Source organism: Anser cygnoides, chromosome 3 (assembly GCF_040182565.1).
Source record: "Anser cygnoides isolate HZ-2024a breed goose chromosome 3, Taihu_goose_T2T_genome, whole genome shotgun sequence".
Lineage (NCBI taxonomy): Eukaryota > Metazoa > Chordata > Aves > Anseriformes > Anatidae > Anser > Anser cygnoides.
In genome coordinates this window covers 4,888,546-4,913,009 of record NC_089875.1, presented here as the reverse complement: position 1 = coordinate 4,913,009, position 24,464 = coordinate 4,888,546, and the positions used below count along the sequence as shown (strand labels likewise).

General features: G+C 44.2%; 1 protein-coding gene across 2 annotated transcripts in view; it reads right to left on the bottom strand.

Moving 5' to 3' along the window:
• Positions 1-22,439, bottom strand: part of JAG1 (jagged canonical Notch ligand 1) — a 37,222-nt gene extending 14,783 nt beyond the window's left edge. The window contains exons 1-5 of one of the 2 annotated variants that reach the window (XM_048060789.2): positions 21,713-22,439; positions 20,528-20,833; positions 9,841-9,892; positions 4,164-4,418; positions 3,118-3,178 (exon numbers count right to left, since the gene is read on the bottom strand). In XM_048060789.2, coding sequence (XP_047916746.1) covers positions 3,118-3,178; positions 4,164-4,418; positions 9,841-9,892; positions 20,528-20,833; positions 21,713-21,799 — 761 coding nt within the window. In that variant the 5' untranslated portion in view covers positions 21,800-22,439. Of the gene's footprint in view, positions 1-3,117; positions 3,179-4,163; positions 4,419-9,840; positions 9,893-20,527; positions 20,834-20,989; positions 21,262-21,712 lie in introns of those variants that run through there. The other variant, XM_013182093.3, reaches the window with a different exon arrangement.
• Between the last annotated feature and the right edge of the window lie 2,025 nt (positions 22,440-24,464).

The window sequence follows — 24,464 nt, the reverse complement described above, 5'->3', positions numbered from 1 at the left end:
AGGTAATAACTAAAACATATCAAATTCTAAGAAACTTTAATTTCATACCTGGAGAAGAATTTACTATCAAGTATTTATTGCTACCATCAATGTGCTACCTGAATTCTACACTTAAAAGTAATATGCTCTTTTATAGTAAAGCCCCCCTAAAAGAAACTTCATTTGGGCTTTTACTTAGCTCTCACTAGCAAAGTAGACAAAGGAGTCTTCAAATTAAAGTTGATCTATAATAGAAGCAAGGAAAACAAACTGGAAATTAAAAGCAAAGGTCTGCTGAGGTACTGTATCGCATTAGCAGGGCCTGAGAGTAATTGATCAGCAGCAATTATGCAATAAGCTGTCACTAAATTATGAAAATAAACCTCTACTGTACAGAAGTCAGCTAAGCTTTCTATTTATAATACCCCCCACCATTCTTTTACAGGCAATTTCTTCTCATGGGAAAAAGCAAGAGGAATCTATCCAATGGGTGATCACAGACAGCTAGTGGCAAGTCTGACTTCCCTTCTAAAAATCTCAGATGACAAACTACATCCTAATTAATCTTTAAAAAAAATAGCTATTTCAATTGCAGCCTATTCAATGTCAATGGGAAACTCTTAATAGTTTGTGTATAGAAAAAGCTAGTCCTAGCTTATGTTTCTTTGTGCGCAAAGAACATGAAAGAAAGATCGGGCAAAACAACCTCTTTCAAGTAGCTCCTGGAAAATCCTTCTGTGCATTATTACTATATTTCCTGTACAAGGATAAAAATTTAAGAATATGCCCTTTTAATTTGTATTGCATTGAAAGCAATTTGCCTATGAGCTTGCACACAAGCAAAACTAATTGACCTCACCTGCAAAAACAAGCATCAAAATCTAGATTTTTACTCCTTTCTGACAAATTAAAAAGTGTTTTTTTTGATTGCTTTCTTTAAAGAAAGTGTAAAGAGAAACAACTCCAAAAAAACAGATACAGGGAAAAAAACACCATAAGCTTCAGAGCCAGAAATACAACTTTCTTCTCCCAGATCAGCATCTAAGTATACCAAAAAATTGGATAAAGTCTACAGGCATTTATTACGAAGCTAGGTATCAATTCCAGAACAAGATTCATGGTAATAATTCTTGTTTAATAATACATATGCAGTAGTTTCTCATGAGAAATTTAAATTTAACTTTCTTTGTATAATGATTCATGAGCGAATTTGGTTTTGTTGGCAGGCCTGCATTAAAGAAAGTGACTTGCACCAAAAGGGAAAAGGATATTTTAAGAATGTTTGCTAGTTGTCTATTGTACCAGAACCCAGAGCAGTTTCTGCTGGGATGTTATTTTTAAACTCTGTTGCATTTATAACATGCAGGCTATATGACTCATCAAAACTTAAAAGAAAATAAAATCTTTTTTCTGTGTTCACTTTAAAGATATTGGTCTAACTTGGCAAGCAGAAGTTATCTGAAAGCACCAGAAGGACAGCATTGTTTCAAGACTATGCAAATCAAGTGTGGGAAAGTTGCACCTTAAGTAAATAAGAGCACTAGTGCATGTCTGGGCAGTGAGTGGGAGGTAAGAGACTTAGAAAGAGAAAGGAAAAAAAAAAATTTGGAAACAAAGCCTGTTGTTCTGACTAGGAGACAGCAACCCCTACAAGGCATGTTTATTCTGATGACAGAAGCACAAATCACTGGTAGCCTTGACTGATATACTCCTCTTACCATCTGGCCCCCCAATACCCCAATACTTCTTACTACTTGCTGGGCTTATTTTTTTTTTTTTTTTTACTTTAAAAAGGTATAGATACAGTGTTTTGGGGGTTAACCATCATATATCAGTACTGCTAAACATTTAAATCACTTAACTTAACCCACAATAGCCCATCCTGTGGCTTAACTTTCATTTTGTCACATTACTTGGGGAAGACGAGAAGTTACTTTCTACCTTACTTTCAAGCACGTTCTTGGACAAAATTTTGTCTTGTTTTAAAACACATTACAGAGACAAAGAACGAAGCACTGTGATTATTAAGGCTGACCTTTTATATAACATAGTCTGTCAAACAACTCAGATTTAATTCATGTTTGAACTACAGCTTATCTAGAAAGAAAAGCAGCTCACTTCATGCAGAAGTCTCCAGCAATGGAGAATGCACCGGTATGTTTGTTAGGAAGAAAAAGAGACTTTCTGTTCCTTCAGACTTTTTTTAAATTTTTTATTTTTTATTTTTTTACTCATGAATACCCAAGCTTCACTTTTAACTCTTCCTACACAGGATGCATATCCTTCGAAAGTGCTCAGTTCCCTATCACATACAAACAGGCATGATAATAGGTTACACAAAACAACTTGCAACCCATTTGTTGATCAAGAATATCCATGTTTAATATTCATTAACCCTGTATTAGTAAGGGAGAAAACCTCCCTGTGCCATAAATGTATACTGTGTATTTTGAAGTGTTCCAAATATTTAGTTGTTGGGTTATGGATAAACTCTGCTTTTCATTGTCTCCTTGCCAGGACAGAACGGACTTCAAAGCACAGCAGCAAAATTCTGCATTCATCAGAGCCTACTGACAAGATTTCATCCCAGCTATTAACCTCTCAGCACTCGGAGCCTGGCTCACAATGGTAAAGGAACCGAGAGATTTAACTAATCCTATTCTAAAGAATACTTGACTTTTGCCTACTGATGGAAGAAACCAGGGGTGGGAGGGAAGAAGGGGGAAACAGGAGTGAAAGGGAGAAGAAGAGAGAAAAGCCACACTGTACTTCAAGCTTGTTGTTGAAAAGAGCTTATTAGTCGGGATATTGGGGAAAAAAGAAAAAAAACAACCCACAAAACATTTGTGCTATTTATGCAGAAGCAATTAGTTAGTGCTCATTAGGCAGCATTCACATGATTTATCCCTCCCCACTCCCCCCCAAAACGCCACCATTTCACAAACCAAAAGCTTCTTAAAATTATCAGTGCATTAAAAGCCTACTCCCCCCCCCCCTTATTCTGGGCCAGTCAGCATGAATAATTTGCCTTGGTAAAAAACATGACTCCAAAAATACCCTCCCCTCCACAATCCTATTGTGTTTAGCATCACTCATTTAATTATTTGAGGGGACAAGGAGGGAGAGGGGAGCATTTACCTGCACTCTCCTGGAATTGTGCAAGAACCATGCTTGGGGCTACATCCCTGACGACAAATAGCTGTTAAAAAAATAAAAAAGAAAAAAGTATCAGCGTGCTGCCTGCTTCTTGCATCTTCACACTCGTGGGAAGGTTTTAATCTCTAACCAGCATTGTAATCCTACTAAATCCAAGGTTTTAACAAGTCCCTCATAACAAGTCTAATAGAAAAGAAAGCTAAGGTAGGTGGCTCCCTGTGATACAAAAATCTCTCAGCTAGCTTTACAGAGGAGCTATACATAGAAACAACTCTGAATAGTGCTATGTAAAAGAAAGCATTTCACCTTAGAGAGCTGCAAATCACTTTGAGCTTATAAATTTCCTTTCTCTGCAGGTCAACTGGCCCACTCCCCCCATCTTTCCACCTAATTCAAAGCAACTTTTAACAACTCTGGGTTTACTTTTACCTCTCTCTGAACAGACAGGATATTAAGACAAGCGTCTATTCAAATTGCAGGTAAACTCAGTCAGCAAGACATACTGATAGTCTGTTCCTATTCAGAGTCGTGCTTTCTCATTCTGAAATTACTTCGGAAGTTGCCATTCCCTAATAAACATGTTAAACATCAGCTCAGGTAGAACAAACAGCCTGGGACTTTTCAAACACCAAAGCTTTGCACTTGCCAGGTCAGCTCTAAAACAAGTCTCTCCTTCCTGCTTGTCTTGAAGTTCTGCACCAAAGGGGAAATCCTGCCATTGAAGTCAGCAGCAGAACTGCCATTGAAGTTAATGGGCTGGGTTTTCTTCCCAAGGGCAAAGATGTGGATACTCAGAGAAACATCTGCTAAGTACCCAGTACTAGTCAGATCTCTCCAAGATTTTAAAACAAGGCAGAAACTAGTCTTCTCCTGCCCCTAGTTCTCTCTGCAATAAGTTACTCACTGTCCCATCAATCCTCAGCCCTGTTATCAGGGCAAACTGATCACCGAATCGCAGCCTGAATACGAAGCATTCGAGTCCTATCCAAGACTGCTGATAATTTGGGGTTTGGGCACTCGTCACAAACCTTTGTTGCATTCTGGTCCCATCCAGCCCTCCAAGCAGGTTTTGTTGCCATTCTGGTCACAGGTATGGTGAGTGAAGAAGTCATCTCTCGGTCGACAAAACTTGTTGCAGCCAAAGCCATAGTAATGTTCTGTGCAAGTCACACGGATTTGATACTCAAAGTGGGCAACTCCTGCGTTATGCTTCAGTGTCTGCCACTGACGGCTTGGATTGATCATGCCAGAGTGAGATGCCTTCTCGATTATGCGATCAGGATCTAGATGTTGGAAGAGACAGCAGAGTTAAACCTACGTTTAGGTATCATCGCCTCCCACATCACAGGTCTGTCTCTAGCTTCAGACAAGACTCTGAGGCAGCCAGTTGATTTTACTAATTTTCTCTTTTAGAAAGTGCGATAAGACTGCCCTGGAGCTGCAGACCATTAACTGAAACACACATACCTATCAAACCAAACAAAGCTTGAAGTCTAAAGGGACTGTTAGGTTCCTGCCAATCACTTAACCCTTTCTCAGTGTGAGGGCACCCAATAAGAATCCTACAGTTAGTGATTAGAGAAAATTCAGCTGCTTTTACTCCTAGCTCCAGTAGGCTGGTACATAACTTAGTTTCCCCTGCTTTTCCATTACTGGTACTGCTTTTGTTCTTAACTGGAATATTTACAAGAAAATCGTATTACAATAGCCTAATAAAGCAATGTCTACAAGCTGAACACAAGCACTACAAAAAGTTTGCAGTCTTCTGGGACTCCGATGTAAACAATAGTTTGAAAACTAGCAACTCTGGCATTGTTGACATCAGCGATCTCACTCGGTTTTGGCTGAGAAATACCGTGAAAGTTCTCCTTTCAGATGTTAGCTGACACTAAAAATTCAAGATCACCAGAGCTCCAGGCAGGGAACTCAAATTAGTGCATATATTTGCTATACATTCCCCTTCTCTCTATAGAGCATTTCAAAGTTTAGACTTCGTACTTGACATTTAGTTCCAGCAAAAGGTTTTTGGCTTTCAGAGCCCTACAACTGTCTAAATTATGGCTTGAAATAATAATATTTCACATTAGCTCGGAACATTGTATATATCTGTGGTATTTCACTTCATAGTCCAGGTCTTGTGACTTAAATGATCTGACACTGCCTTACAACCTGCTGCTAGCAAGCACTTGACTGCCGAATGAAAGTTTATCATAAAACAGCCAAAATATCCTTGCAGACATCGTACAAAAACAAAAATAAGTACCAGGCTACACTGTTCTGTATACAGGAGCACAATCCAGCGACAGAAAAAATTTAGGTAGAAGGGCAGTTTGCCAACGACGTGTTACAAAGCAGCGCATGAAGTACAAGCATATTCAAGTGTGAAGAATTAAAGCATACTGATGTTCAGCTAGTTCTTCTGACGATTACAAAAGAAAGTTTGGAGATTTTATGGAAGGCAGAGTTGAAGACTAATGAAGTTGCTACATAAAGCTTAACACAACACACGGGCAGTGTTTCATGTAAAATACTTCTAAATGTATTGCTAAGGACCTTTGATTTGTTGCTTTCAAAGAGAACATCCAAACATGCTTTGCAAGCCTCAGATACCTATTATCAATCCTGCCTGCTTGCCTACAGTTTCGAGGGTAGTTAAGTCAAAGCACTAGCTGCACAACCACAGAAGAGCGTCAATACATATATACACACAATAAGCATTTACTGATTTTTTTTATGAGTATTCTTGGCTCAAATCTGCAGCATTCATCAAGTGTTTACAGTGTGAAATTAAGGGCAACAACTTCTTATGCACCTTCTGGTATTTCTGGTTTTATAATATTTTCCATTTAAATCAGTTTTTATTATTCATTGGCACTAAGCCCCCAACCCCACATCTATGCCTAAGACTTTCAAACGCATGCAGTCTTTTATTAATTTAAATCCCATTCACAGGTAATGTAGATGCCTGAGGACTTTTCCATACTGGTATATCCAGAGCAATATCATGCCCTGCACTGTGCAGGTGTAAGGCTCTTAGATCTCATCAACAAGATTACTAACTAATTCTAAGAGGTACTTAAGCAGATGCATATCTATCCGCCTTGAATGGGGCTAGTCAAGCGATTAGAGTTCCACTCATGCGTGCTGGAGATGGCTTTGCTGCACTTGCCAAGATTACACCCCGATCTACAGCATAGTTGGAAAGTGAATGCATTTCCCCAAGTACCAAGTCTGTGCATAAAGACATCCTGTTTCTTGTGAGTAAATCAGCTCTCTCGTTTTCTCCTCTGAGTGGCAGAAGGGGAATGACACTCCACTTAGTTTTGCAACACCCCCCACCACCACCACCACACACACTTGTTTTTCCAGTCTTTTCCTGTTCTCTGCAGGGAACGTAACACTGACAACTATTTCAGTCCTTGGCACCAGAAAAACAATCACCTTGGAAAAGAGATCTTGCCTCTGCTCTATCATTCTTCCCCTATCTGTCAGCTCATTAGGAAGCATGTCCTTGTTGTATGTCTATTACATCTCACTCCAGCCACCAGTTCTTTTGAGCCCTTAATCACTGGCTGAATGCAAATGGAAACATCCTTATTAGTCCCCTGGACTTCATTTTGCTAAGGGCCCAGAGGAAGCCAGCTGTAGTTTCACTTTGAATCACAGCTAAAATGTCTTGCATTTGATACATGCTATAAAACTACTACCATACATTTCAAGTTAATGTCTGAAAGACTTCAGATCCCTTTCCATTAGCCATCACCCACAGTTTTCACAATGAAGTATTGGCATGTTCCTTCTTGCATAAGAATTTCTCCACCCTTCCTTATTCCCACCTGTCAGTGCGCACTTACACAAGTGTGCTGACCCAGACTTCAGGGAAGGCATTGCAACAACTCTTCCATTCTTAGCCTGCACCAACAGCGTTTTAAGTTTTATATGAGCAATCCCACAGCAGCAGGCTGGTTAAGTAAATAAAACAAGAACTCAGCCAGGCTTGAGAGAAAGTGATCTTCATAATTCCCTTGACATCATCCGACTCAGAATCCCAGGCTTTGATAGAAAGGTTAGCGGAAACATTAACCAATTAGAAATTGATGAAGTGGAAGAGGGAGGCCTTCTGTACATCTTTAGCTTCCACTCTGCACTTTGCTGTCAGAGGGTTGTTTGCCTTAACTGTGGCTAAACTTCAAAGCTATTAATCTGTCTTTTTATACAATGAACAGCTATTTCAACTGCCCACCTTTCCTTTTCAGCAGTCCAGTTTCTGGAAATTATAACTAGTCAGCATCAGGAAGCAAAAAAAAAAAACCAAGACACCAAACAACAACAAAACAAGCCAACCCAAAACAGAACAAAAAACACCACAAAAAAAATCCAGACTTTTCTAAGCAGTTTGGGTGGCCAAGAACACTATAGTTATTTTTGAAAGTCTTTGTTTCAGACAACTTCCAGCTATGGCTTGGTTTACATTGTGCTGAAGTCTCTTATGCCCGACTGGAATTCACATGCAACTGATACCAGTAATTTACAATAGCTCTTTGACAGCATTTGAGATGCAATGTCAGCCCCATTAGCTTTATGTATGAAACGACAGTAGCAAGATGGAATCTAGACAAGAACCAGAGTAAGAAAACCATTTACGTTGAATATTGGCTCCAACAAAGCATGATTCTCATCAACTTCAACAGGGCCAGAATTTAACTGCAAGCCACTCTTGGAAGTGAGACAAGAGAGTATGTGGTAAAGGGAACGTAGGAGGAGTGGAATGTAGGGGGGGAAGGAAGCAGCCACTCTAGGATCGCCTAACGATCAGGAGGATGCTAGAACTATTGCAAAATATACAAAGCCTACTAAACTCGCTTTTTAAAGAGCTACCACATGGAATTCTTACAATTCAACAGTAATTAGGTTGAAAGAAAATCCTGGGCATCAGAAAAAATACTCATCACTTTATATGATGACAATTGCGTAGTTCTATTTCCTTAACTAGTTCAAGACATTCTTTACTTACAGTCAGCTTTCCCATAGCAAGAGTGATGCACTACAAAGAAAAGGCTTTGTGCATTACAGTGACTGAAGTGACTGACCTACAGATGGATGTGCGACAACAAAGCTAGTGCAGGAATGCAAATCAGGAACATACATAAGAACATGTCTGCACTTGGTCAAATGCACTGCTGAGAAATGAGGCAATTTTGTCTGAAGACAATTGTACTTCCAGAACATGAAAGCAAAGAAAGGGTTCATTGTGTAGCTTTGGAAATGCTGTTGTTTCATGAAAAAAGATGAGCTCTAATAATAGTAAAAGTGGCAGAGACCCAGTCTGAAAAAATCCTCAGATCCTACTGTAAACAAAACCTTCATTTTGAATTCAGGCATCTTCCATTTTTAATACAATTCTGCTGCTGAAGCAATCTATTTTCTGCTCCTCCATAAAACACATTTAATCAAGACCAAGAAGTTTCCCAGACATCTCCATTACTGTGCTGGGGTTGGGCTTGAAATCACAGGTGCTGCAAAAGCATTGAACATGGCAGGTTGTAAGGCAAACCACAGATGCCACTGCCAGATTAATCATCTGCAAAGGACTTCTCTTCTTGAACGAATGACTAAATAGGACATCCCATGTATATATGCACACACATATTAATAAAATCTTCAAAGCAGATCTGCAGAAAGGTTCCTGGACAAGAGAAGCCATTCCTGAACAGTCTGCTCTTCGCCACTTAAAATGTAAACAGAAAACCACAGCACCGTGCACATTTCTACAGGGGCTTTCTTCTGTGAAGTCTGTTTCAGTCCAAAGCGGTCTACAAGCCATTTGGGTTAGATGGGCCACAGTGCTGTTGCTTCCTTCTTGAAGGAAAAACGCTTGTAACATCACAAGTTTACGAGTTCTTATTCATACTTTCTCCTGTGGCTTTTACCACACACTATTAAAGCCTTACATTGAGAACAGAGCTACTTTGCCCACCTACTTCAGCAGCAGTAGGCAATATACAGAACAGTTCACAACGCCAAGAGACTCAACACAGCTTCCCTTAGCCAACAGTAAAAGCTCAGCACAAAGTTTCCGAAACCAACTGAAGACATTCCAGGCGAAGGATTCCCACCCTTGATTTCCAGCCAGCTCTACCAGGTGGTGTCTGGTAAATATTTTTTCAGTCCCTGAATATAAATCCCTAGACATGCAACCCCCAAGGAAGAAGTGATTATCATTTCTGTTTCTCCTCCTCTTCTACACTCATTAGATTAATATCTGTATCAAGTCCTACAGAGATTTTTTTTTTTTTTTAACATGTAGCATGTTCAGTTTTGACAAGTACATGGTTTATAAAGAGGTCCCTAGTCAACAACATTTAGGCTTCTAAATATCACTCCTTAAAAAAGGAAAACAACAAAAACCCACAAAAAACTCCTGGACTTTTATTCTCCCTCAAGAGGAGGGGAGAACAGCATCTATTTTCAGGCATCAAACTGTTGGTGCCTAAGTGAGCAAGTTACTCACCCTCTAGAGGCAATGAGAAGGGGACAGGCTACTGCAGAACCCTGAGTAGTTGTTCTGAATAATTCAGACTGCAGGAGAGCTTTTTACTCCCCTTGTGCCCTATTCACAGTAGGCTGGGTAGACTACTAAAGGCCTTTCAATAGACCCGAAACCAAGGAGACTGAGCAAAGTAAAGCAGAGGAACAGGTACTTACTAGTTGAGTTATCATTATAATCCCAAGCCTCAACAAGCAACGTGTAGGATCTCTGCAAAAGAAAAATAAGAGTTAGTTTCAAAGCCACATACAACCTAAAGAAAAAATAATACAACTTTAATTCCAAAAAATCCTGGTCTGTGCCCTAAAATGGAATACTTGAAAACATAAATAGGTAATAGGTTATACTTAAGACGAACGTGATCTTCTTGAAACCCCATAAGCTACCTTATCCAGTCTGACTTCGAAGACCTTTCACCTTGGATAGCTCATCTTTGTCATCATTAATGCGTCTTATGTACTTAGCCAGGAAGCCCAGCCTTTGACACCATGCTGTAGCCACAATTGAGCATGTGTTGAAGAACTGCACGTGGAAGAGAGAAAACACTGAACTGGCATAGCAGCATCCAAAAAACCCAAACAAAAACCCCGCTCTCAAGAACTGCTTCAAAAGAATTTTAGTTAGAGAAAAGTAGTCTTGATTTCCCTGCCCCCAGCCACCCTGAAAGCAAGAAGTGTTGCTAAGATTACGGTGCTCTGCCTTGACAGCGCAATCTCTAGGGACTTTGCTTTTCAGCACCCCCTTTGAAAGCTTTGTCTGCATGAGGGCCATCGCAGCTCCCACAAGTATCAGGTAACTGAGGGAAGAACTGATGGATGTGGGAAGGGGGTGGGGGAAGAGAGAAGCATTGTAAAACAAAGGCTAAAATCAGACTATTTGGAAGAGCAGGGAAAGGGAAGCCGGGCTATCCACCCCGTGTCACATTTACAGACAGCCTAACCTGCCAATGAGCTCTCCAGCACTCCAGTAATAATAATCATCAGCATAAACTAACCAGAGTGACTCCACGGGTTGGAAGGATGCCAGCTATTACATCTAAGCCACCTTTATCTTCAATCCCAACTTGAGAACAAGAGCCATTAAACGTACCCCCCACCCCCTCTCAGCCCTGAGATAATAGTATCCAGGCTGTATCTTCCAAAAATTGCTATTTAGCCAGCCATATCCAAACTTAGAGTGATTCAAGACACAAAACAAAGAATCTCCAAAAAGCCCTCAAAAGAAAAAAAAGCTGAGGAAAAATATGAAAGAAAAATAAGAAAACCCCCTATGACTTGATAAATACAATAAGAACTACAAATGAGGTAATAAAAGTAACATCTTTCTGGTGAGAACAATAATAGAGCAGATATAAACTCTCTCCATGAAGGACTTTGATCCTTTGCCATAGAAGCTGTGCACGGTAAGGTTTATTTCTTAATTGTATCTGCGCTCAGTAGCAGTCTGCAGTGCTTAACACCTTTCTGTAGCAGAAACCAAAATACAGTTGTTAGAGTAAGCTGCTGCTACAAGGTGCAAGCATAAAGCAGAGCTCAAATTCCTTGGGGGGGGGGGGGGGGGGGGGGGGGAGAGAGAAGGGGAGGGAAGAAACAAAAGAGCTGAGGCAGACTGCTTTCTCACGACTGGACACAGCATGCAGCCTCTGAATGAAAACCTAGTTTGTGATGGACACCAGCTTGGAATATAGCCTAAATATGTTTCATATTCAAAGCAGACTAGGATTCCATTTCGTTCACTGATAACTGTGGGAAAATGCTTCAAAAAGTAAGCAAAGCTGGGCAAGCTGCGACATGCGCCCAAACCTTTACAGGAAGGCTCCATGGCCACACCATTTTTGGTTAATATTTCATAAAAGTGACATTACTTGTGACTCGTCTATAAGAAGTCTCTCAACTCAGAAGGAACTCCTAAAACAGAAAAAGCAGTGTGATCATTTAATGCTGTTTAAAGCCTATTTAAGTAGTCCTTACACAAGTCAGAGGCAAAAAGCAAAAAAACAAAACCCAACTATAACTCCTGAGCCACATTAAGATGTACGTTACCCTATCTTGGGTGCTTCCTCAGTGGTTTAATTACAAACACTGAGAAGCGCAACATGTTACTGCAAGCTTGAAAAAAATATTATGATATAGAGAATGAATTATGGCAACTTGCACTACTTCCAATAAAGTTAAGGATGTTTTCCTTTCGGCCTTGCATAATTGTTTTGGAAGATATTTTGTCTAAACTCATAGCAACAGTTCCCGGTTGGTTCTCAGGACTGTTTACCAACACACCTAGCCCTTAAGGAAAGGAAAGGCTGAATCCTGGCTTTAAGTGCTACTGTTGCTAGATACTTGTGTGACCACTTTCCAACAGGAGTTTGTGTGAAGGGAAAAGATGCTTCTGCTTAGCTGGATGGAAAGAAAACACCAGGGGAAGAGACCCACCCTAGCAATTCTCTCGTTTCTGTGTGTCCCCTCTCACCTCATCTGAATATTTTAAATGAGGAATGCCCATCCTGAAAAGGGAAGATACAAAGAATGGCAGTTTAATCTCTTGGCTCTATCCCTCTCAGCAAGGGGCAGAGAAAGGACCAGACTTTGTGTTCAGTGTGGGACACTCCTAAACAAAAGGCACGGAAACCCATGGCCCCATGAGAGCAGCAAGCAGTGCAACCACCACATACCTCTAACCAATCCCTGCCCCCCCTGCAAAATAAAAGGCACTTGTGTGCAAAGACTGCACCGTCGAGATTTTTAAAAAGTGCATATCATCCCCACTCTATAGATCAACAATTAAGATATCTCAGGAATGACTACTTACAGCGAAGAGGTTTAAGTTTTCCCATGCCCACAGATGACCTCTGCCCATCTTTGAATAAATATATATCCAGACACAAGAATTCCACATCATGCACCTTACTCCATCAAAGCAACGTCCTAGGCAAAAAGGCAGCACTGAACTTTCCAGAGTCACACCCAATTAGCCACCGTAAACCTGAGCTTGACCAGAAGGCGGGGATTCTGGCTTGAGAGGAAAGGCAGCTTGAAAGGAATGGCAAGCTGGCACAGTCTGCAGAACATCCACAGCCTGATCTGTCCAGAGGACTGGAAGACAGCGTGGTCAAATTTAAGCAAAACTCCTAGGAGCTGAGCTATGAGAGGATGGAAACGGCTGCATTCACAATCCAAAAGTATAAAAATAAAAAATAAAGAACGCACCCGTGTGCTAGAGTTGTTTTCCTCAGTGTCAAAACACCGTGATTTAGTCTTGGTCCGTTGATAATACAACTCAAAGAAAACTTTGAAAACTAAAATCCGTCAGAGAAATTCCCTTTTAAGGGTCTGAAAGGGCAACGCAACCTCTTTTCTGGTTATTTAAATGGAATATTAGGAGCTCCAGGTACACAGGTGTTTAAAGCTCTCTGCTTTATTACCTTCTTCCCTCCCTTCATCCAGACATCCACCCAAAAGAGATGTTTTTGTACTTTGGCACTCTGCGATTCAGTGGGACAGAGCAAGAACGAAACATCAGGCTTATTAGCAAAAGGACAGCCTCTTTTCTGAAAGAGGCTGCAACCAGTCAAACTTCTTTCCCTTCTATCCTTGTGGTTAAACCATGCCAGAGCTTTGCTGAGCATGTGAAACCATGACTAGACAAATACAGTGGGAAGTCTGCATTCTGGATGCTGTGCCTGCTCCTCCTCCGCCAAACAAGGAGAGCAGGTTAAGCTCAGCAGTGCTCTCCTCGTGCTCTGCCAGCCACACGCAGCCATGCAGACCCAGCTCAGAACGGTCCTCGCGCACTGCCTGCGACTGTGGGAAGAAGGCCAGGAGGCTGTCACAGGGGGCACAGCAAACTACCAGGAGCTGCTGCAAGCCCTGTGCCCTTCAGCTATAAGAGGACAAGAAGGGAAGGGAGAAACTAAGGAGTATCTCAAGGTGCCCAAGGGCCAGGGAGGAAGGCATCTCTGAACAGACGTAAGACTCGTCGCAAAGCCACTTCCAACAGGTCAGCAGGGCTCACACTTGGGCGCCCCTCCTCCCACACAGCAAGTCTTAACACCCCTGTGCAGATGTGCCATGGCATTGTGCCGTGGTCAGCCAGTAAACCCTGACAATGTAATGATCCTTTGGAGGAGCTGAGCACAAGTGGCTCCTCACACAGAGAGATGACATGTTTGGGAAACGGGAAACAACCAAACCCTCTTGACCCTTTCTTGAACACAGCATAATCAGGAAGCTCTTCTGTGGGCCAGCCTACATAAGGCTAAGGCAACAACCCCATAAAGTTGTTACTCTCCTAGCCCTGCGCACGTAAACAAAGCTGGAGTCGCAGCTATCTCATGCCTCAGAGTCCCTGGCCAAGAGCTAGCCCAAACCTTCGACAGGCAGCCCAGCCAGGAGTCCCATCGGGACATGCCCACGTGAAAACACAGCACGCTGTGCCATCACTTTGAGCAGCTCCTCCATCGCTGTCAGCGCTGGTAAACTGCCACAGAAAGGAACACAGGAGCACCTTCAGGAATGACTTTCCCCCAGCATTCAGTAAGTGAAGACAAGAGCTTCTCTGCAACACACAACCGCCGCCCTCCTGCCAAACGACAGACGCAGAAGTACCGCTATCCGAACTATGCATACGCTTAAGCGTCCAATAAACCAGCCTGATCTCTGATCTGGCCAACCTACTGGAATAATGAGTGTCCTGTGAATACATAATGTACTGAAGTTGCCATTGTGTGAAGTAAGTCCATGGTCTGTCTGGGAGCCGAGCAATGCTGAGTCTACTGCTGCTTCCTGTTGCTTGTCCTGTATTAGCATTATTTTTGGATAGAGCCCATTATGTTCTGTAATCCTCGCTGCAGTCAGTATGGCCACACTATTGTTCTTGGTTAATATTAGCAGTCAGTGCCCCTGTCTGGGTGGCCAGGCTGCAGTGTATTCCGATCATAAAACTAGCATGCATTAATGAAACAATGTACTGGGAGAGAGGGGGGAGACTTGGGGTCCCCCCCACTCCCTTCCTTTAAAAAAGAAAAAAATCTTTTTTAAATTAATGATTTTAAGTGACCGCAGCTACCGGGGTGCATCACAGGACAACAGCCTTTTATCAGCACCTTATCTAGTTACAGAGTTATTTTCTCACGGAGCCCCACTTGTCAAAGACAAGCAGGTAGGCCAAGATGTCAATGGTAGCTTTCAACCTTCCCGAACAAGCAGATTACCTGCTCTTATCAGTCCCCCTACCTGTTTAAAGCATCCCACTGATAATTAAATGCACCAGTTACAAAAGGGTGGCAAGGTTAATAGAGAGAATACCTAGTAGCCAGCCAAGCAAAACAGTCAGGTTCACATAGAGCAAGCCTGAACAAGAAGTCTTTCTACTTATTTACCTAAGTGCAGAAGAACTGGGTTGAGCTGGTAAAGGACTCTGGATGTTTGACTATTTACAAACCACTTTAACCACTTCTATTCACATTTTACAGTTTCTTCTGAATACAACAATAACGAGTGTAATTTATGCTGTAGAAGAGCAACCACAGAACCATGAGCTCCAGAGAAACAAGAAACAAATGCAGCAACTTCTAATTTTCACATCTTTCCTCATATAGGAGGGACATGGTTTACCAGTTAAAATTATTAGTTGCACTGTGTCCATTAACATAAGATTTCTATCCATCTTCAGAAATGCTAAGTTTAGCCTGATTTCTCAAAGTCATTCCTGTCTTTAGTTTTAATGCTTTTAAGAACTGTAGCATGTGCTTTTGCATGTACTGCACAGCATCACACTTAGGACCTGAAGCTGGAATAAATGACATGTATGAGAGCACAAGCCTCACAAGCTGCACATCATCTCACGGAGTTAGCTAAGGCCCAACTTGACCAGCTTCAGAACTAGTTTACTTCTGTTCCAGCCTTCATTCCACAGCGAAGCAGTAAGTTTCCCTAACTAAAATTTTAAGCATAAAGCATCAATTTTATGCAATTCGTTTTAGACATGCAGACTTCCAGCTGCATAAACAAGCTGACAGTGCTGGACGTATGTAGGCTGAGAAAGTTTAGGAATAAGCTTCAACACGAGGCCCAATCCAGCTGCCACTGAAGCTAAATTGCAGCAGGCCTTTATTATAACAAGAACAAAAATTCTGGAAGCAGGCAGGATGAGGATTTATTTTTAGACATATTATGGTAATATAGTCAAATGGATTTACCAGGAAGATGAAGTTCTGAACTGACTGGAACATAAATAACTCTTAAGAACATGTAAGAAGTCCAAAACCCCTGAATGGATGCATCGCTTCTCTGCAGTCCTGGGAAAAAACAGCCTCATGGACGGTAATTATGCTCCAGATGTCATTTAATACTCAGCTCCATTTTGGATAGTAATCCTAGGCAAAACATGGCACTTTAAGCACTGAAGATTTATTCTTAAATTATTAGTCAACAACAAATGACAGGGTGTGGGTATTACTCGATTAATATGCATTTTATTATAAAAATTTGTTCTCATCTGCCCATGCTCCAAGATGATTTTATCAGACATTCTTTAAGAAGGGCTGGAACAATACCTAGCATGTGTTACTACAAATTTTCAGAAGTTAACTGTAGGGGGGGAGAAACAAGTAATAATCAAGTTTTAGTTTTATGATTGTGACCTACTGGTTTAAAAAAAATGCACAGTTCAATTAAGTGATATTTTTCTATCACATTCAAAATGCTGCTGCTTTAATCAGCTACAGATTAGTATTTTGGAAGTCTCCTGTGTCAAGACGGGGAAAAAGTTCACAAATCTTAAACAGACAACATTAAAACTCTTTCACTCCAGCCAGAAAAAGCAATGCCTACCCAGAGGACGTCTTTTACACCTTCAGGAACCAGCAGCAGCAAGATTTATCATTAGAAGAGAGAAAGGCTGAATATTTTACTGTTTTAAAGTAAGATGGAAATAAGATGTTCAAAACACTTTTTCATCATATTTTACACTGAAGCTATTTAGATGCTGGAGGGTTTTTTTCCACCTCAGTAGTTTGCTGGTGGGTTGGTGCAATTGGCCCCAATATTAAATAATTACAAGGATCATAATTTCAGGATAAACAAGACATTTGAAACTGGAGCCATGCATACCAAAGGAATTGCCAACTTTGACCTGCTTCTTACTCACAGCCTCATCAAATCTGCAAAAGATCTCTCTTTACATAAAAGCAAAGTTTATTGCTAAGCTTTGCTTAGTTATTTATGCAGTGCTCCCTCAAGGTACAGGGCACATCACACTTTGAATGTCGTTTGATTCTTTTAGAAAGCCAAGAGATTTGATTTATGTCAGGGAGTAGCATGTGTCTACTACGAAACAAAACTTGTTGAGACTGACTTTGACAAGTGGAACATGGAAATTCTTTTGTTCCATACTTTTCTGTATGGCTTCATAAGCCAAGCTTGCCTGTCAAGAAAGTCACTAAAGCCTCAAAATGAAAGTATGAATGTATTAGGTGTATTTTTTAAAAATATTATTGCAGTTTACTCTAGAATTGCCAGCTAGTGCAGGGGTAGCTTTCTGGATGCACTTTAGTTCTTTTATGCTGGTCTGCTGCCCTGTTTCCTAGCAACTTCGTCAAGCCTCCAATCACTTAAATGAATTTACGGCCCACCATCTCCACACCCATTACTCACAGGGGCACATATCAAAACTGACAACAGCAAACTGCATGAGTTATTAATAAGGCTCTGCTGCTTCAAATCAGCATTAAAAGCCAAACCTAACAACCCATTTAAAGCACACCATTTTCCTTTATTCCTTTCTTGTGCGACAAATAAAGACCTCTAATGCAATATAACTATTTCTGACAAAAAGCACAAGGGGCAGCTTGACGTGGGAAGAGGTGGCGTTTTGGGGGTGGTTTTGTTCTTATTGCTTTGTTTTTGTTTGATTTTTAAAGCAACAAGGCTTCTTAGTGTTGCTGACTCAAGCTAGAACATCCAAGAAAAGCCTTCCTTGGACAGAGGAACACAAATAATGCATATTCAGAGATGAGCATACATTTTCAAGTGCAATATGATTAACATTTTGGTCTAGCTCCTATTATTATTAATTTTCATTTGGATGTATTCAAAGGAAACTCTCATGATTAGACACATTTGTAAATGCAAAGCTGGTCTCAAGCTTTTACTAAAGTCAACAGCATTAACCCATCTAAAGAAATTGTTTTAAGTGCTGAAATTTCAGTATCAGATTTGACTAATTAAGTTTACTAGGTTATCTTTAGAGCTTTCAAAACTCCTAAAATGATTTGTGGACACAGTTTTAGTACAAATAAGAGCTTTGCCACATTAGATATTCTTTTGTTCCACTGCTTTTTGAAAGTCACAATAGCCAGCCGAAAAGCCGTGTCCTACGAAGTTAAAGCTGGGAGGCAGGCTTGATAATTGAGAACAGTTATCGCAATCTCAAGAAGTCCTTTCTGCATGGGAATGCAAGAGTTTATTCCAAAAAACTCCAGTTGTAGGAACCAGAGCGTCAGAAGTTGTCAAGTTTTACACATTTCAGGGGCTGCACTGGAGTTCTGCTGCTGTTCTAGGATTCCAGTGCTCAGTTAGATTCAGCAGGACAATAGAAGCATTTCTTTCACTAAAATGCAGACAAGCTTAAGAAACTTCTGCCAAGGTCCCTGCACCCCCAGGCCCTCCTTCTACTCAGGAGATTTCCCTTCCCAGTGATCCTACCCCTGAAAGGGAGTGTTTGTAGGGGTGTGTTCAGTTTTCACATAATTTTTATATATGCATAGCTTCAGTTTCCAGGCATTTGAATAACTGGGAGCAGGGGAGGGGGCTACTTTAAAAAAAAAAAAAGTCCTTGATGAACCTGACTTTTCTGAAAAAAGTCAAAACCTGCAGCACAAGCATTACAGCCATTGGCAGAGCTTCAAATACCTCAGATTTTTACAAAATCCTTTATCCTTTTGATGGCATATTTGATAACAAGTTTTATCTCATTCATGTTAGGGGAAGAAAAATAAAGAAGAAAGGACTTGTACTTCCAACAGATAATACTTCTGTTAATTCCGCTATTGTACTGCGTAATATTATCTCCTTAAAACGCAGACTTGATTTCACCCTTCTGCCTCTCCGGCCGTCACTACTCCAGAAGTCACCACTGACAGAGGAGGCAGGTAGGAGGCAGCACAGGACACCTCAAGAACACATGGCTGCCTACAGCACTTGGCCGTAGGACTAACAAAGTGGGTGTCTACGCCGCAACTGGAGGAGGAATGCTTTTGGGGCGGGCTTTTTCCCCCAAAAAGAGAGTCCACGCCCTCAGAGCAACCAGTCCTTATCTGACTAGGAAGGGCCAAGCTTTGGAGGGTGCCGAAAGTCTACCTCACCAGCAGCGAGGGAGAATAGGAAACGAGGTTCACCCCTCCCCTGGTATGCATGCAAGAGCCCTCCTCCCCTCACAAAAATGACCTTAGGCATCCAGGTTAGGATGACTGGATTTTCAAAACTGCTGAGCATCAACATATCCCAAGGCAGTCACTGGGAAAGTGTGTGCTCAGCACCTCTGGAGAAGGGGAGGTGGTGGGAAACAGTTTTGTTTCCTAGGTGATCTTGAAATAAAAGTTTCAAGAGCATAAATCTGGAAGGTTTTTATACCACAGCATCCCAGAGAGCCAGCCCAAACAACAGACTGTCACGGGTGCGTAAAAACCCCCCCATGTCAGTCATCCTCCATTTTTGCTTGCCTGGAGGCCATGCTGCTGGGCACAAGGCAACACACCTCCTGGCATCCGAGGCCGGGGCAGCCTCACAAGCCCCCAAACCCTACAGCCCTGAAGCCTGCACGAGTGGATCACCATCCCAAACAACATCTGTTTTGGAAAAACAATCCTCGGGATCTGTGCGGCAAGCACAGGACTCCTCTGCCGGGCTGACCACATCAAAGTTTCACACACCCCCTTTGAGCTCTCCAGAAGAAACAACACACGCTGAAGTCCAAGCCAGTACTCCTCATGTGACAAACAACGAGGCAGGCTTCAGCTAATGAAGGGGTCACCTGTCCTCTATCTCCCCACACGGCTGACCAGCACTTGCTGAAACTACCACTGGAAAAGTGCCTGGCAAGAAGTCCCACCTCCTCGAGCCACCAAGTTTTGCAAACAGCTAGAGGGAAGCCAGAATCTACAGACCACAGAGCCAAGTGGCCAGGAAAGGTGCGCTGTGGGTCAGAGAGGATAAAATGGACCAGAAGCAAAGGCTGGGGTTTTCTGCCTTTAGCTGCTAGCATCTGCACGTACCTTAAAACACAGCAAGCTTCCCAGGGAAGTTGGCAACCAGCTCACCAAGAGCAGCAACAGCAGCTCCCATCAACACCAAGCAGTGCAGTGAGATTTCCCCCTGGGGGAAGCAGGAAGCCTTCCCAAACACGCTCCAGGGAAGGAGGCCAGCTATGACACACACTTTTCACACGGGATCCCTCCACAGCCCCTAACCCACTGCTCTTTTGGCTTCAGCCCAAGACTTCACTGGTTTGAAAAAAAATGAACTTCTGACCTTCTAATTCTCAAGAGAGTTATTCATGCTGTAAAGTGCAGGGATACTGGGTTTGCTTCCCTGACCCATTTAGATCCCCCTCGCTGCACATCTGACTTTCAAATTTAACAGGCTGTGCATTGTGAGCCCCAGGGAACAAAAACAAAAACACCACCACATTTTACTCATTTCTGTGTTGTGGATTCCCGACTCCCTTGCCAAGATGCCTGCTCCCTCCCTGATCCTGGTCCCTCTCCCCGGTACGAGAAGTCAGAGCTCAGCTTGCTATGACCATCTCAAACAGCACCATCCAACACAGAGCCAGAGCAGGCCACGCACTCACCGGCCAGGCGAAGCTGAAAGGGATAACAATCCGGTTCTTCTCATTATTCCGGCTGTACTTTAAATTGAAGGTATTTCCTCCGATGACGGGAGTGGATTTGGATCCGAAGCTGCAAGGACCACCAGCCGTGACCCGCGATTGATACTCCTTCAGGCAAACTTTAAAATAGGTGTCGCACTCATCTCTGGTGCATTTTCTGTCTCCTGGGTTTCGGGTGCCATCGCAGCAGTTTCCATTCTGCAGTTCACCGTTCACATTTTGCATGGATAAGATCTCCAACTCAAACTGTCCCGATGCTAGAGTCACCTGTTAATCCCAAGAAAGAAGCGGAGGAGAAAACAAAAAAAACAAACAAACAAAAAGAAAAAACGAGAAACAAGAACATGGTTACCTCACTTTTACCCCAAACGCAAACTACAACAACTCTGCAGACAGGAGAAAGTCATTCTAAGACCAGCTTACTTTTGAGAAGCACACGCATAACATTAGAAAAAAGGAAAAAAAAATGCAATTGCCTCAAGCTTTTCCCTAGCAGACATCCATAGGAAAGGCTCATAAATCATTCCAACTAAATAACACTACTAATGCTGGGAAAAAAAAAATAAAGTAACAACTCTAGAAAAAAAGTGCACTATGGAAAGCCTTTAAATCCTTTGGAAATAAAACTAAAGCAAACCAGTGCATGCAGAAGGGCACAAGGCGAGGCAGTGAAGGCACCCTGCTTTCTCCAGGGTGCAGCTGGGACAAGTTAAAAAAAAAAAAAGCCAATTTCCACCCTCAGGGCTGCCCAGCTGAAATTCAGCCCTTACCCATTAGTCACCCAGAGCACTGCAATTAGCACTGATTTGAAAAGAGAAAAAAAAAAAAAGGAAAAAGGGAAAAAAGAAAAAAACAGAAAAAGAAAAGGAATTAGGAGAGCAAGCGATGCACTAACTGCAGTTTCCCTTCCCGGGGAACTGAGCCTTGCAGCCAGGACTTGTGCGCTGGCCACCTCTGCAGCAGGGTTCGCAGCAGCACCTCCGCTCCCGCCGGGGCGCTTTCTGCTCCCGGAGGCTCGGGGTTGGGATACTTTCCCCCGAAAAACTCCGCCGGGAGCCATCCCCGCGGGTCTCCCGCAGCAAAGCAGCGAACCCCGAGAGCCCCCCGACCCCCGAGAGGCTCGCGCAGCCCGGCCGCAGCACCTACCTGTGCCCGCAGCGCCAGCAGGGCCAGCAGCACGCCCAGGGAGCCGAGGGAGCCGAGGCAGCCCGCCGCCCGCCGGGCCGCCCGCATGCCGCCGCCGCGCTGCCCGCCTGCAGGCCGCCGCTCTCGCTCCGGGAGGAAGGAGGAGGACGAGGTGGCGGTGGTGAAGGAGGTGGTGGTGGTAGTGGTGGTGGAGGAGGAGGAGGTGGTGGTGGTAGAGGAGGAGGAGGCGCCGCCGCTGCTGCCCGCCGCCGCCCCGCTCTAATATACCGCGCCGGCCGCGGCGCGCACCCGCGCCGAACAACGCCGCTTTTCAAGCGCTTTCAATAGCGCCCCGCTCTTCAATGCGGGGCAGCCCGGCCTCCTTTTATTCTCCTTATTCCCTCGCCTCTCCCTCTTTTTTTTTTTTTTTTTTTTCCTCTCCCCTCCTGTCCCTCTTTTTATTGTCGCCCCTCTCCTCGCGTTCAGGTGGCGGCGAGCCCCCCGCCCCCCGGGCCCCGCGGCCCCGCTCGCTCCCCCCTCGCACGCTGGCTCGCTCGCTCACACCCACCCGCCCTCACACGCCGCACACGCACCGCCCGAGCCGGCCGCCCGTCTGGCAGCCCCGCCGCCGCTCGCCTTCATCTAGCCCACGGCGGCAGGCGGGGAGCCCGCCCGGCCGCGCATGCTCCCATCCATATGCATGAGGAGGAGGAGAGGGGGAGGCAGGTACCGGCACCGAGAGGCGGAGAAGCGGACGGGGGGGGGGAGCCGGCCCGGGGGGCGCAGCCCCGCTCCGCAGGTGCCCGCCCCGAAAACAAGCGGGAAAAAAAAAAATAAAAATAAATAAATAAAAAAAAATTCCCTCAGAGGAGCGGTGCCTGCCCCAGCCCGCCGCGCTACCTGAGGCGGCGCGACCGTTGGGGGTCGTTAGGGGACCGTTGGGGACCGTTGGAGGTCGTTCGGGGACCGTTAGGGGCCGTTGGGGTCCCCCCTCAGGAGCGGGTTGTGGCCGCCCAGGGGCCGCCGCGGCTCCCCTGAGGGCAGCCCGGGGCTGTCAGCGCGGGGCGCGGAGCCGCGGCGCCCCCCGCCGCAGGGCCCGGGGCAGGCCGAGGGCACGGCCGCGCACCCCGCGGTGCCGAGCGAGGGGACGGGCAGTGAACGTGCCCGGCTGCGGGTCGGGACGGCCCCGGGCCGCCCCTCTGGGAGCCGGGTGAGCGCGGCGGGAGCTGTCCCCGCGCCGCTGTCCCCTTCTTCCTGAGGCGCTGGGGACAGGAACCTGGCCACAGGACGTCTGGGCTGACCCCAGCGGCTATTCTTACCTCCCCGTCTCTGATCCCACCCCGATCTAACGCAGTGGATGTGTGTCTATTTTACACGCCAGAGTCAGTGGCATAGAGGAAAACAAGATTTCTGACCTAATCTTGTCTCCTTTGTTTTCATTTCCTATGGCAAAAGCACAGGGCATGCCTGTTCTTGGCTGAGGTGAGCTCTGTCCCGTCCGAGGCTGCGGGCCGCTGGCACCCCGTGCCCCTAAGAGCAGGACCACGCTCATGCTTCAGTCACACTCCTGCAGGTCACTTCCCATCTGCGACTTCAAAACTTAGGTACCAGTGGTTCTGGCACACCTGGGAGATACATGGCTGAATGCTCCTCAGCCTTTTTCAGCCCAGAAGCTCTAAGAGTATCAGTCGCTCCCTCCTCAGGGTCATTACCTTTTCTCAGGCTGGTAAACCTTCATTGTATTTTACCCACAAAGTGGCTGCAGTTGGGTGAGAGAAGAACCAATGTCTCTCTTCTGTTTTCGACGGGTGCTCGTTGCCTTCCACAGCCGATTTAAATGCTACTCATTCACGAGTGCCACACATGTGCTCCTCTGGGCCTTTAAATACCCTGCTGCCTGCCAGGAGGCTGCGTACCTCTAGGGCAGGTCTGGAGTTGGCCTTTCTGCAAAAGGTTACTCCACCTGTTTGACTCCCGTGCTTAGGAAATCTAAAGTGCTGGTTCCCACAGTGCCTGTGACTCAGCACTGTAGCTGTCCTTAAACAGAATTACTCGTCCGACAACCTAAAATGCTTTGCAAGCACTAATGAATTAAGCCTCCCAGTGTCTTGAGATGCAAAGTATTACTGATAGGTAAACCGAGGCAGAGAGTGAGTCATGGGTAGAAGTGTATTGCAAGCGCTCTCCCTTGCAGCCCCAGAAGCAACTGTGACCTCGTGGAAGTCAGCAGCAAAATCCCCTTAACTTATTAAGGGCAGAATTTCACCCTCGAAGTCCTATCTCCTGCTTTTTTTCCACTGAGCTCTCCTGGCCAGATCTTCAGCTGCTGAAAAGCCGCACTGAAAACCAATCGAGCGTGCAGCGCTATGCTGCATGAGGATCTTTGTTAAGATGCCCATTTCAGTGTATGCACAGTGACGTGCAAATTGCTACAAGTGCATGAGGGACCTGAGTTGTGGGTGCTTTGAGTAGCCCAAGAGTGATACATTTAAAACTCCTGGTGTAACGCTGTGCTTACACATGCCCACGTCGCACGGGGCGTGGAGCCGACATGCCTTCCTTTGAGGCCGGTGAAGAACTTTTCAACGTCTGGTGCTCAGCTTTTTGCATTGCGTAAAGTTACTTCCTGCTAATCTTCCTATTCTGACATAATTACATTACATCCACATTAGAAGCTGTTATGAACATCCCGTGTGCCAAGGTCCGGCGTTACAGACAGTGCTTTGCCTCAGGCCTGGATCAGTTTCCTAATGCGGGGTTAGATCCTGCTTCA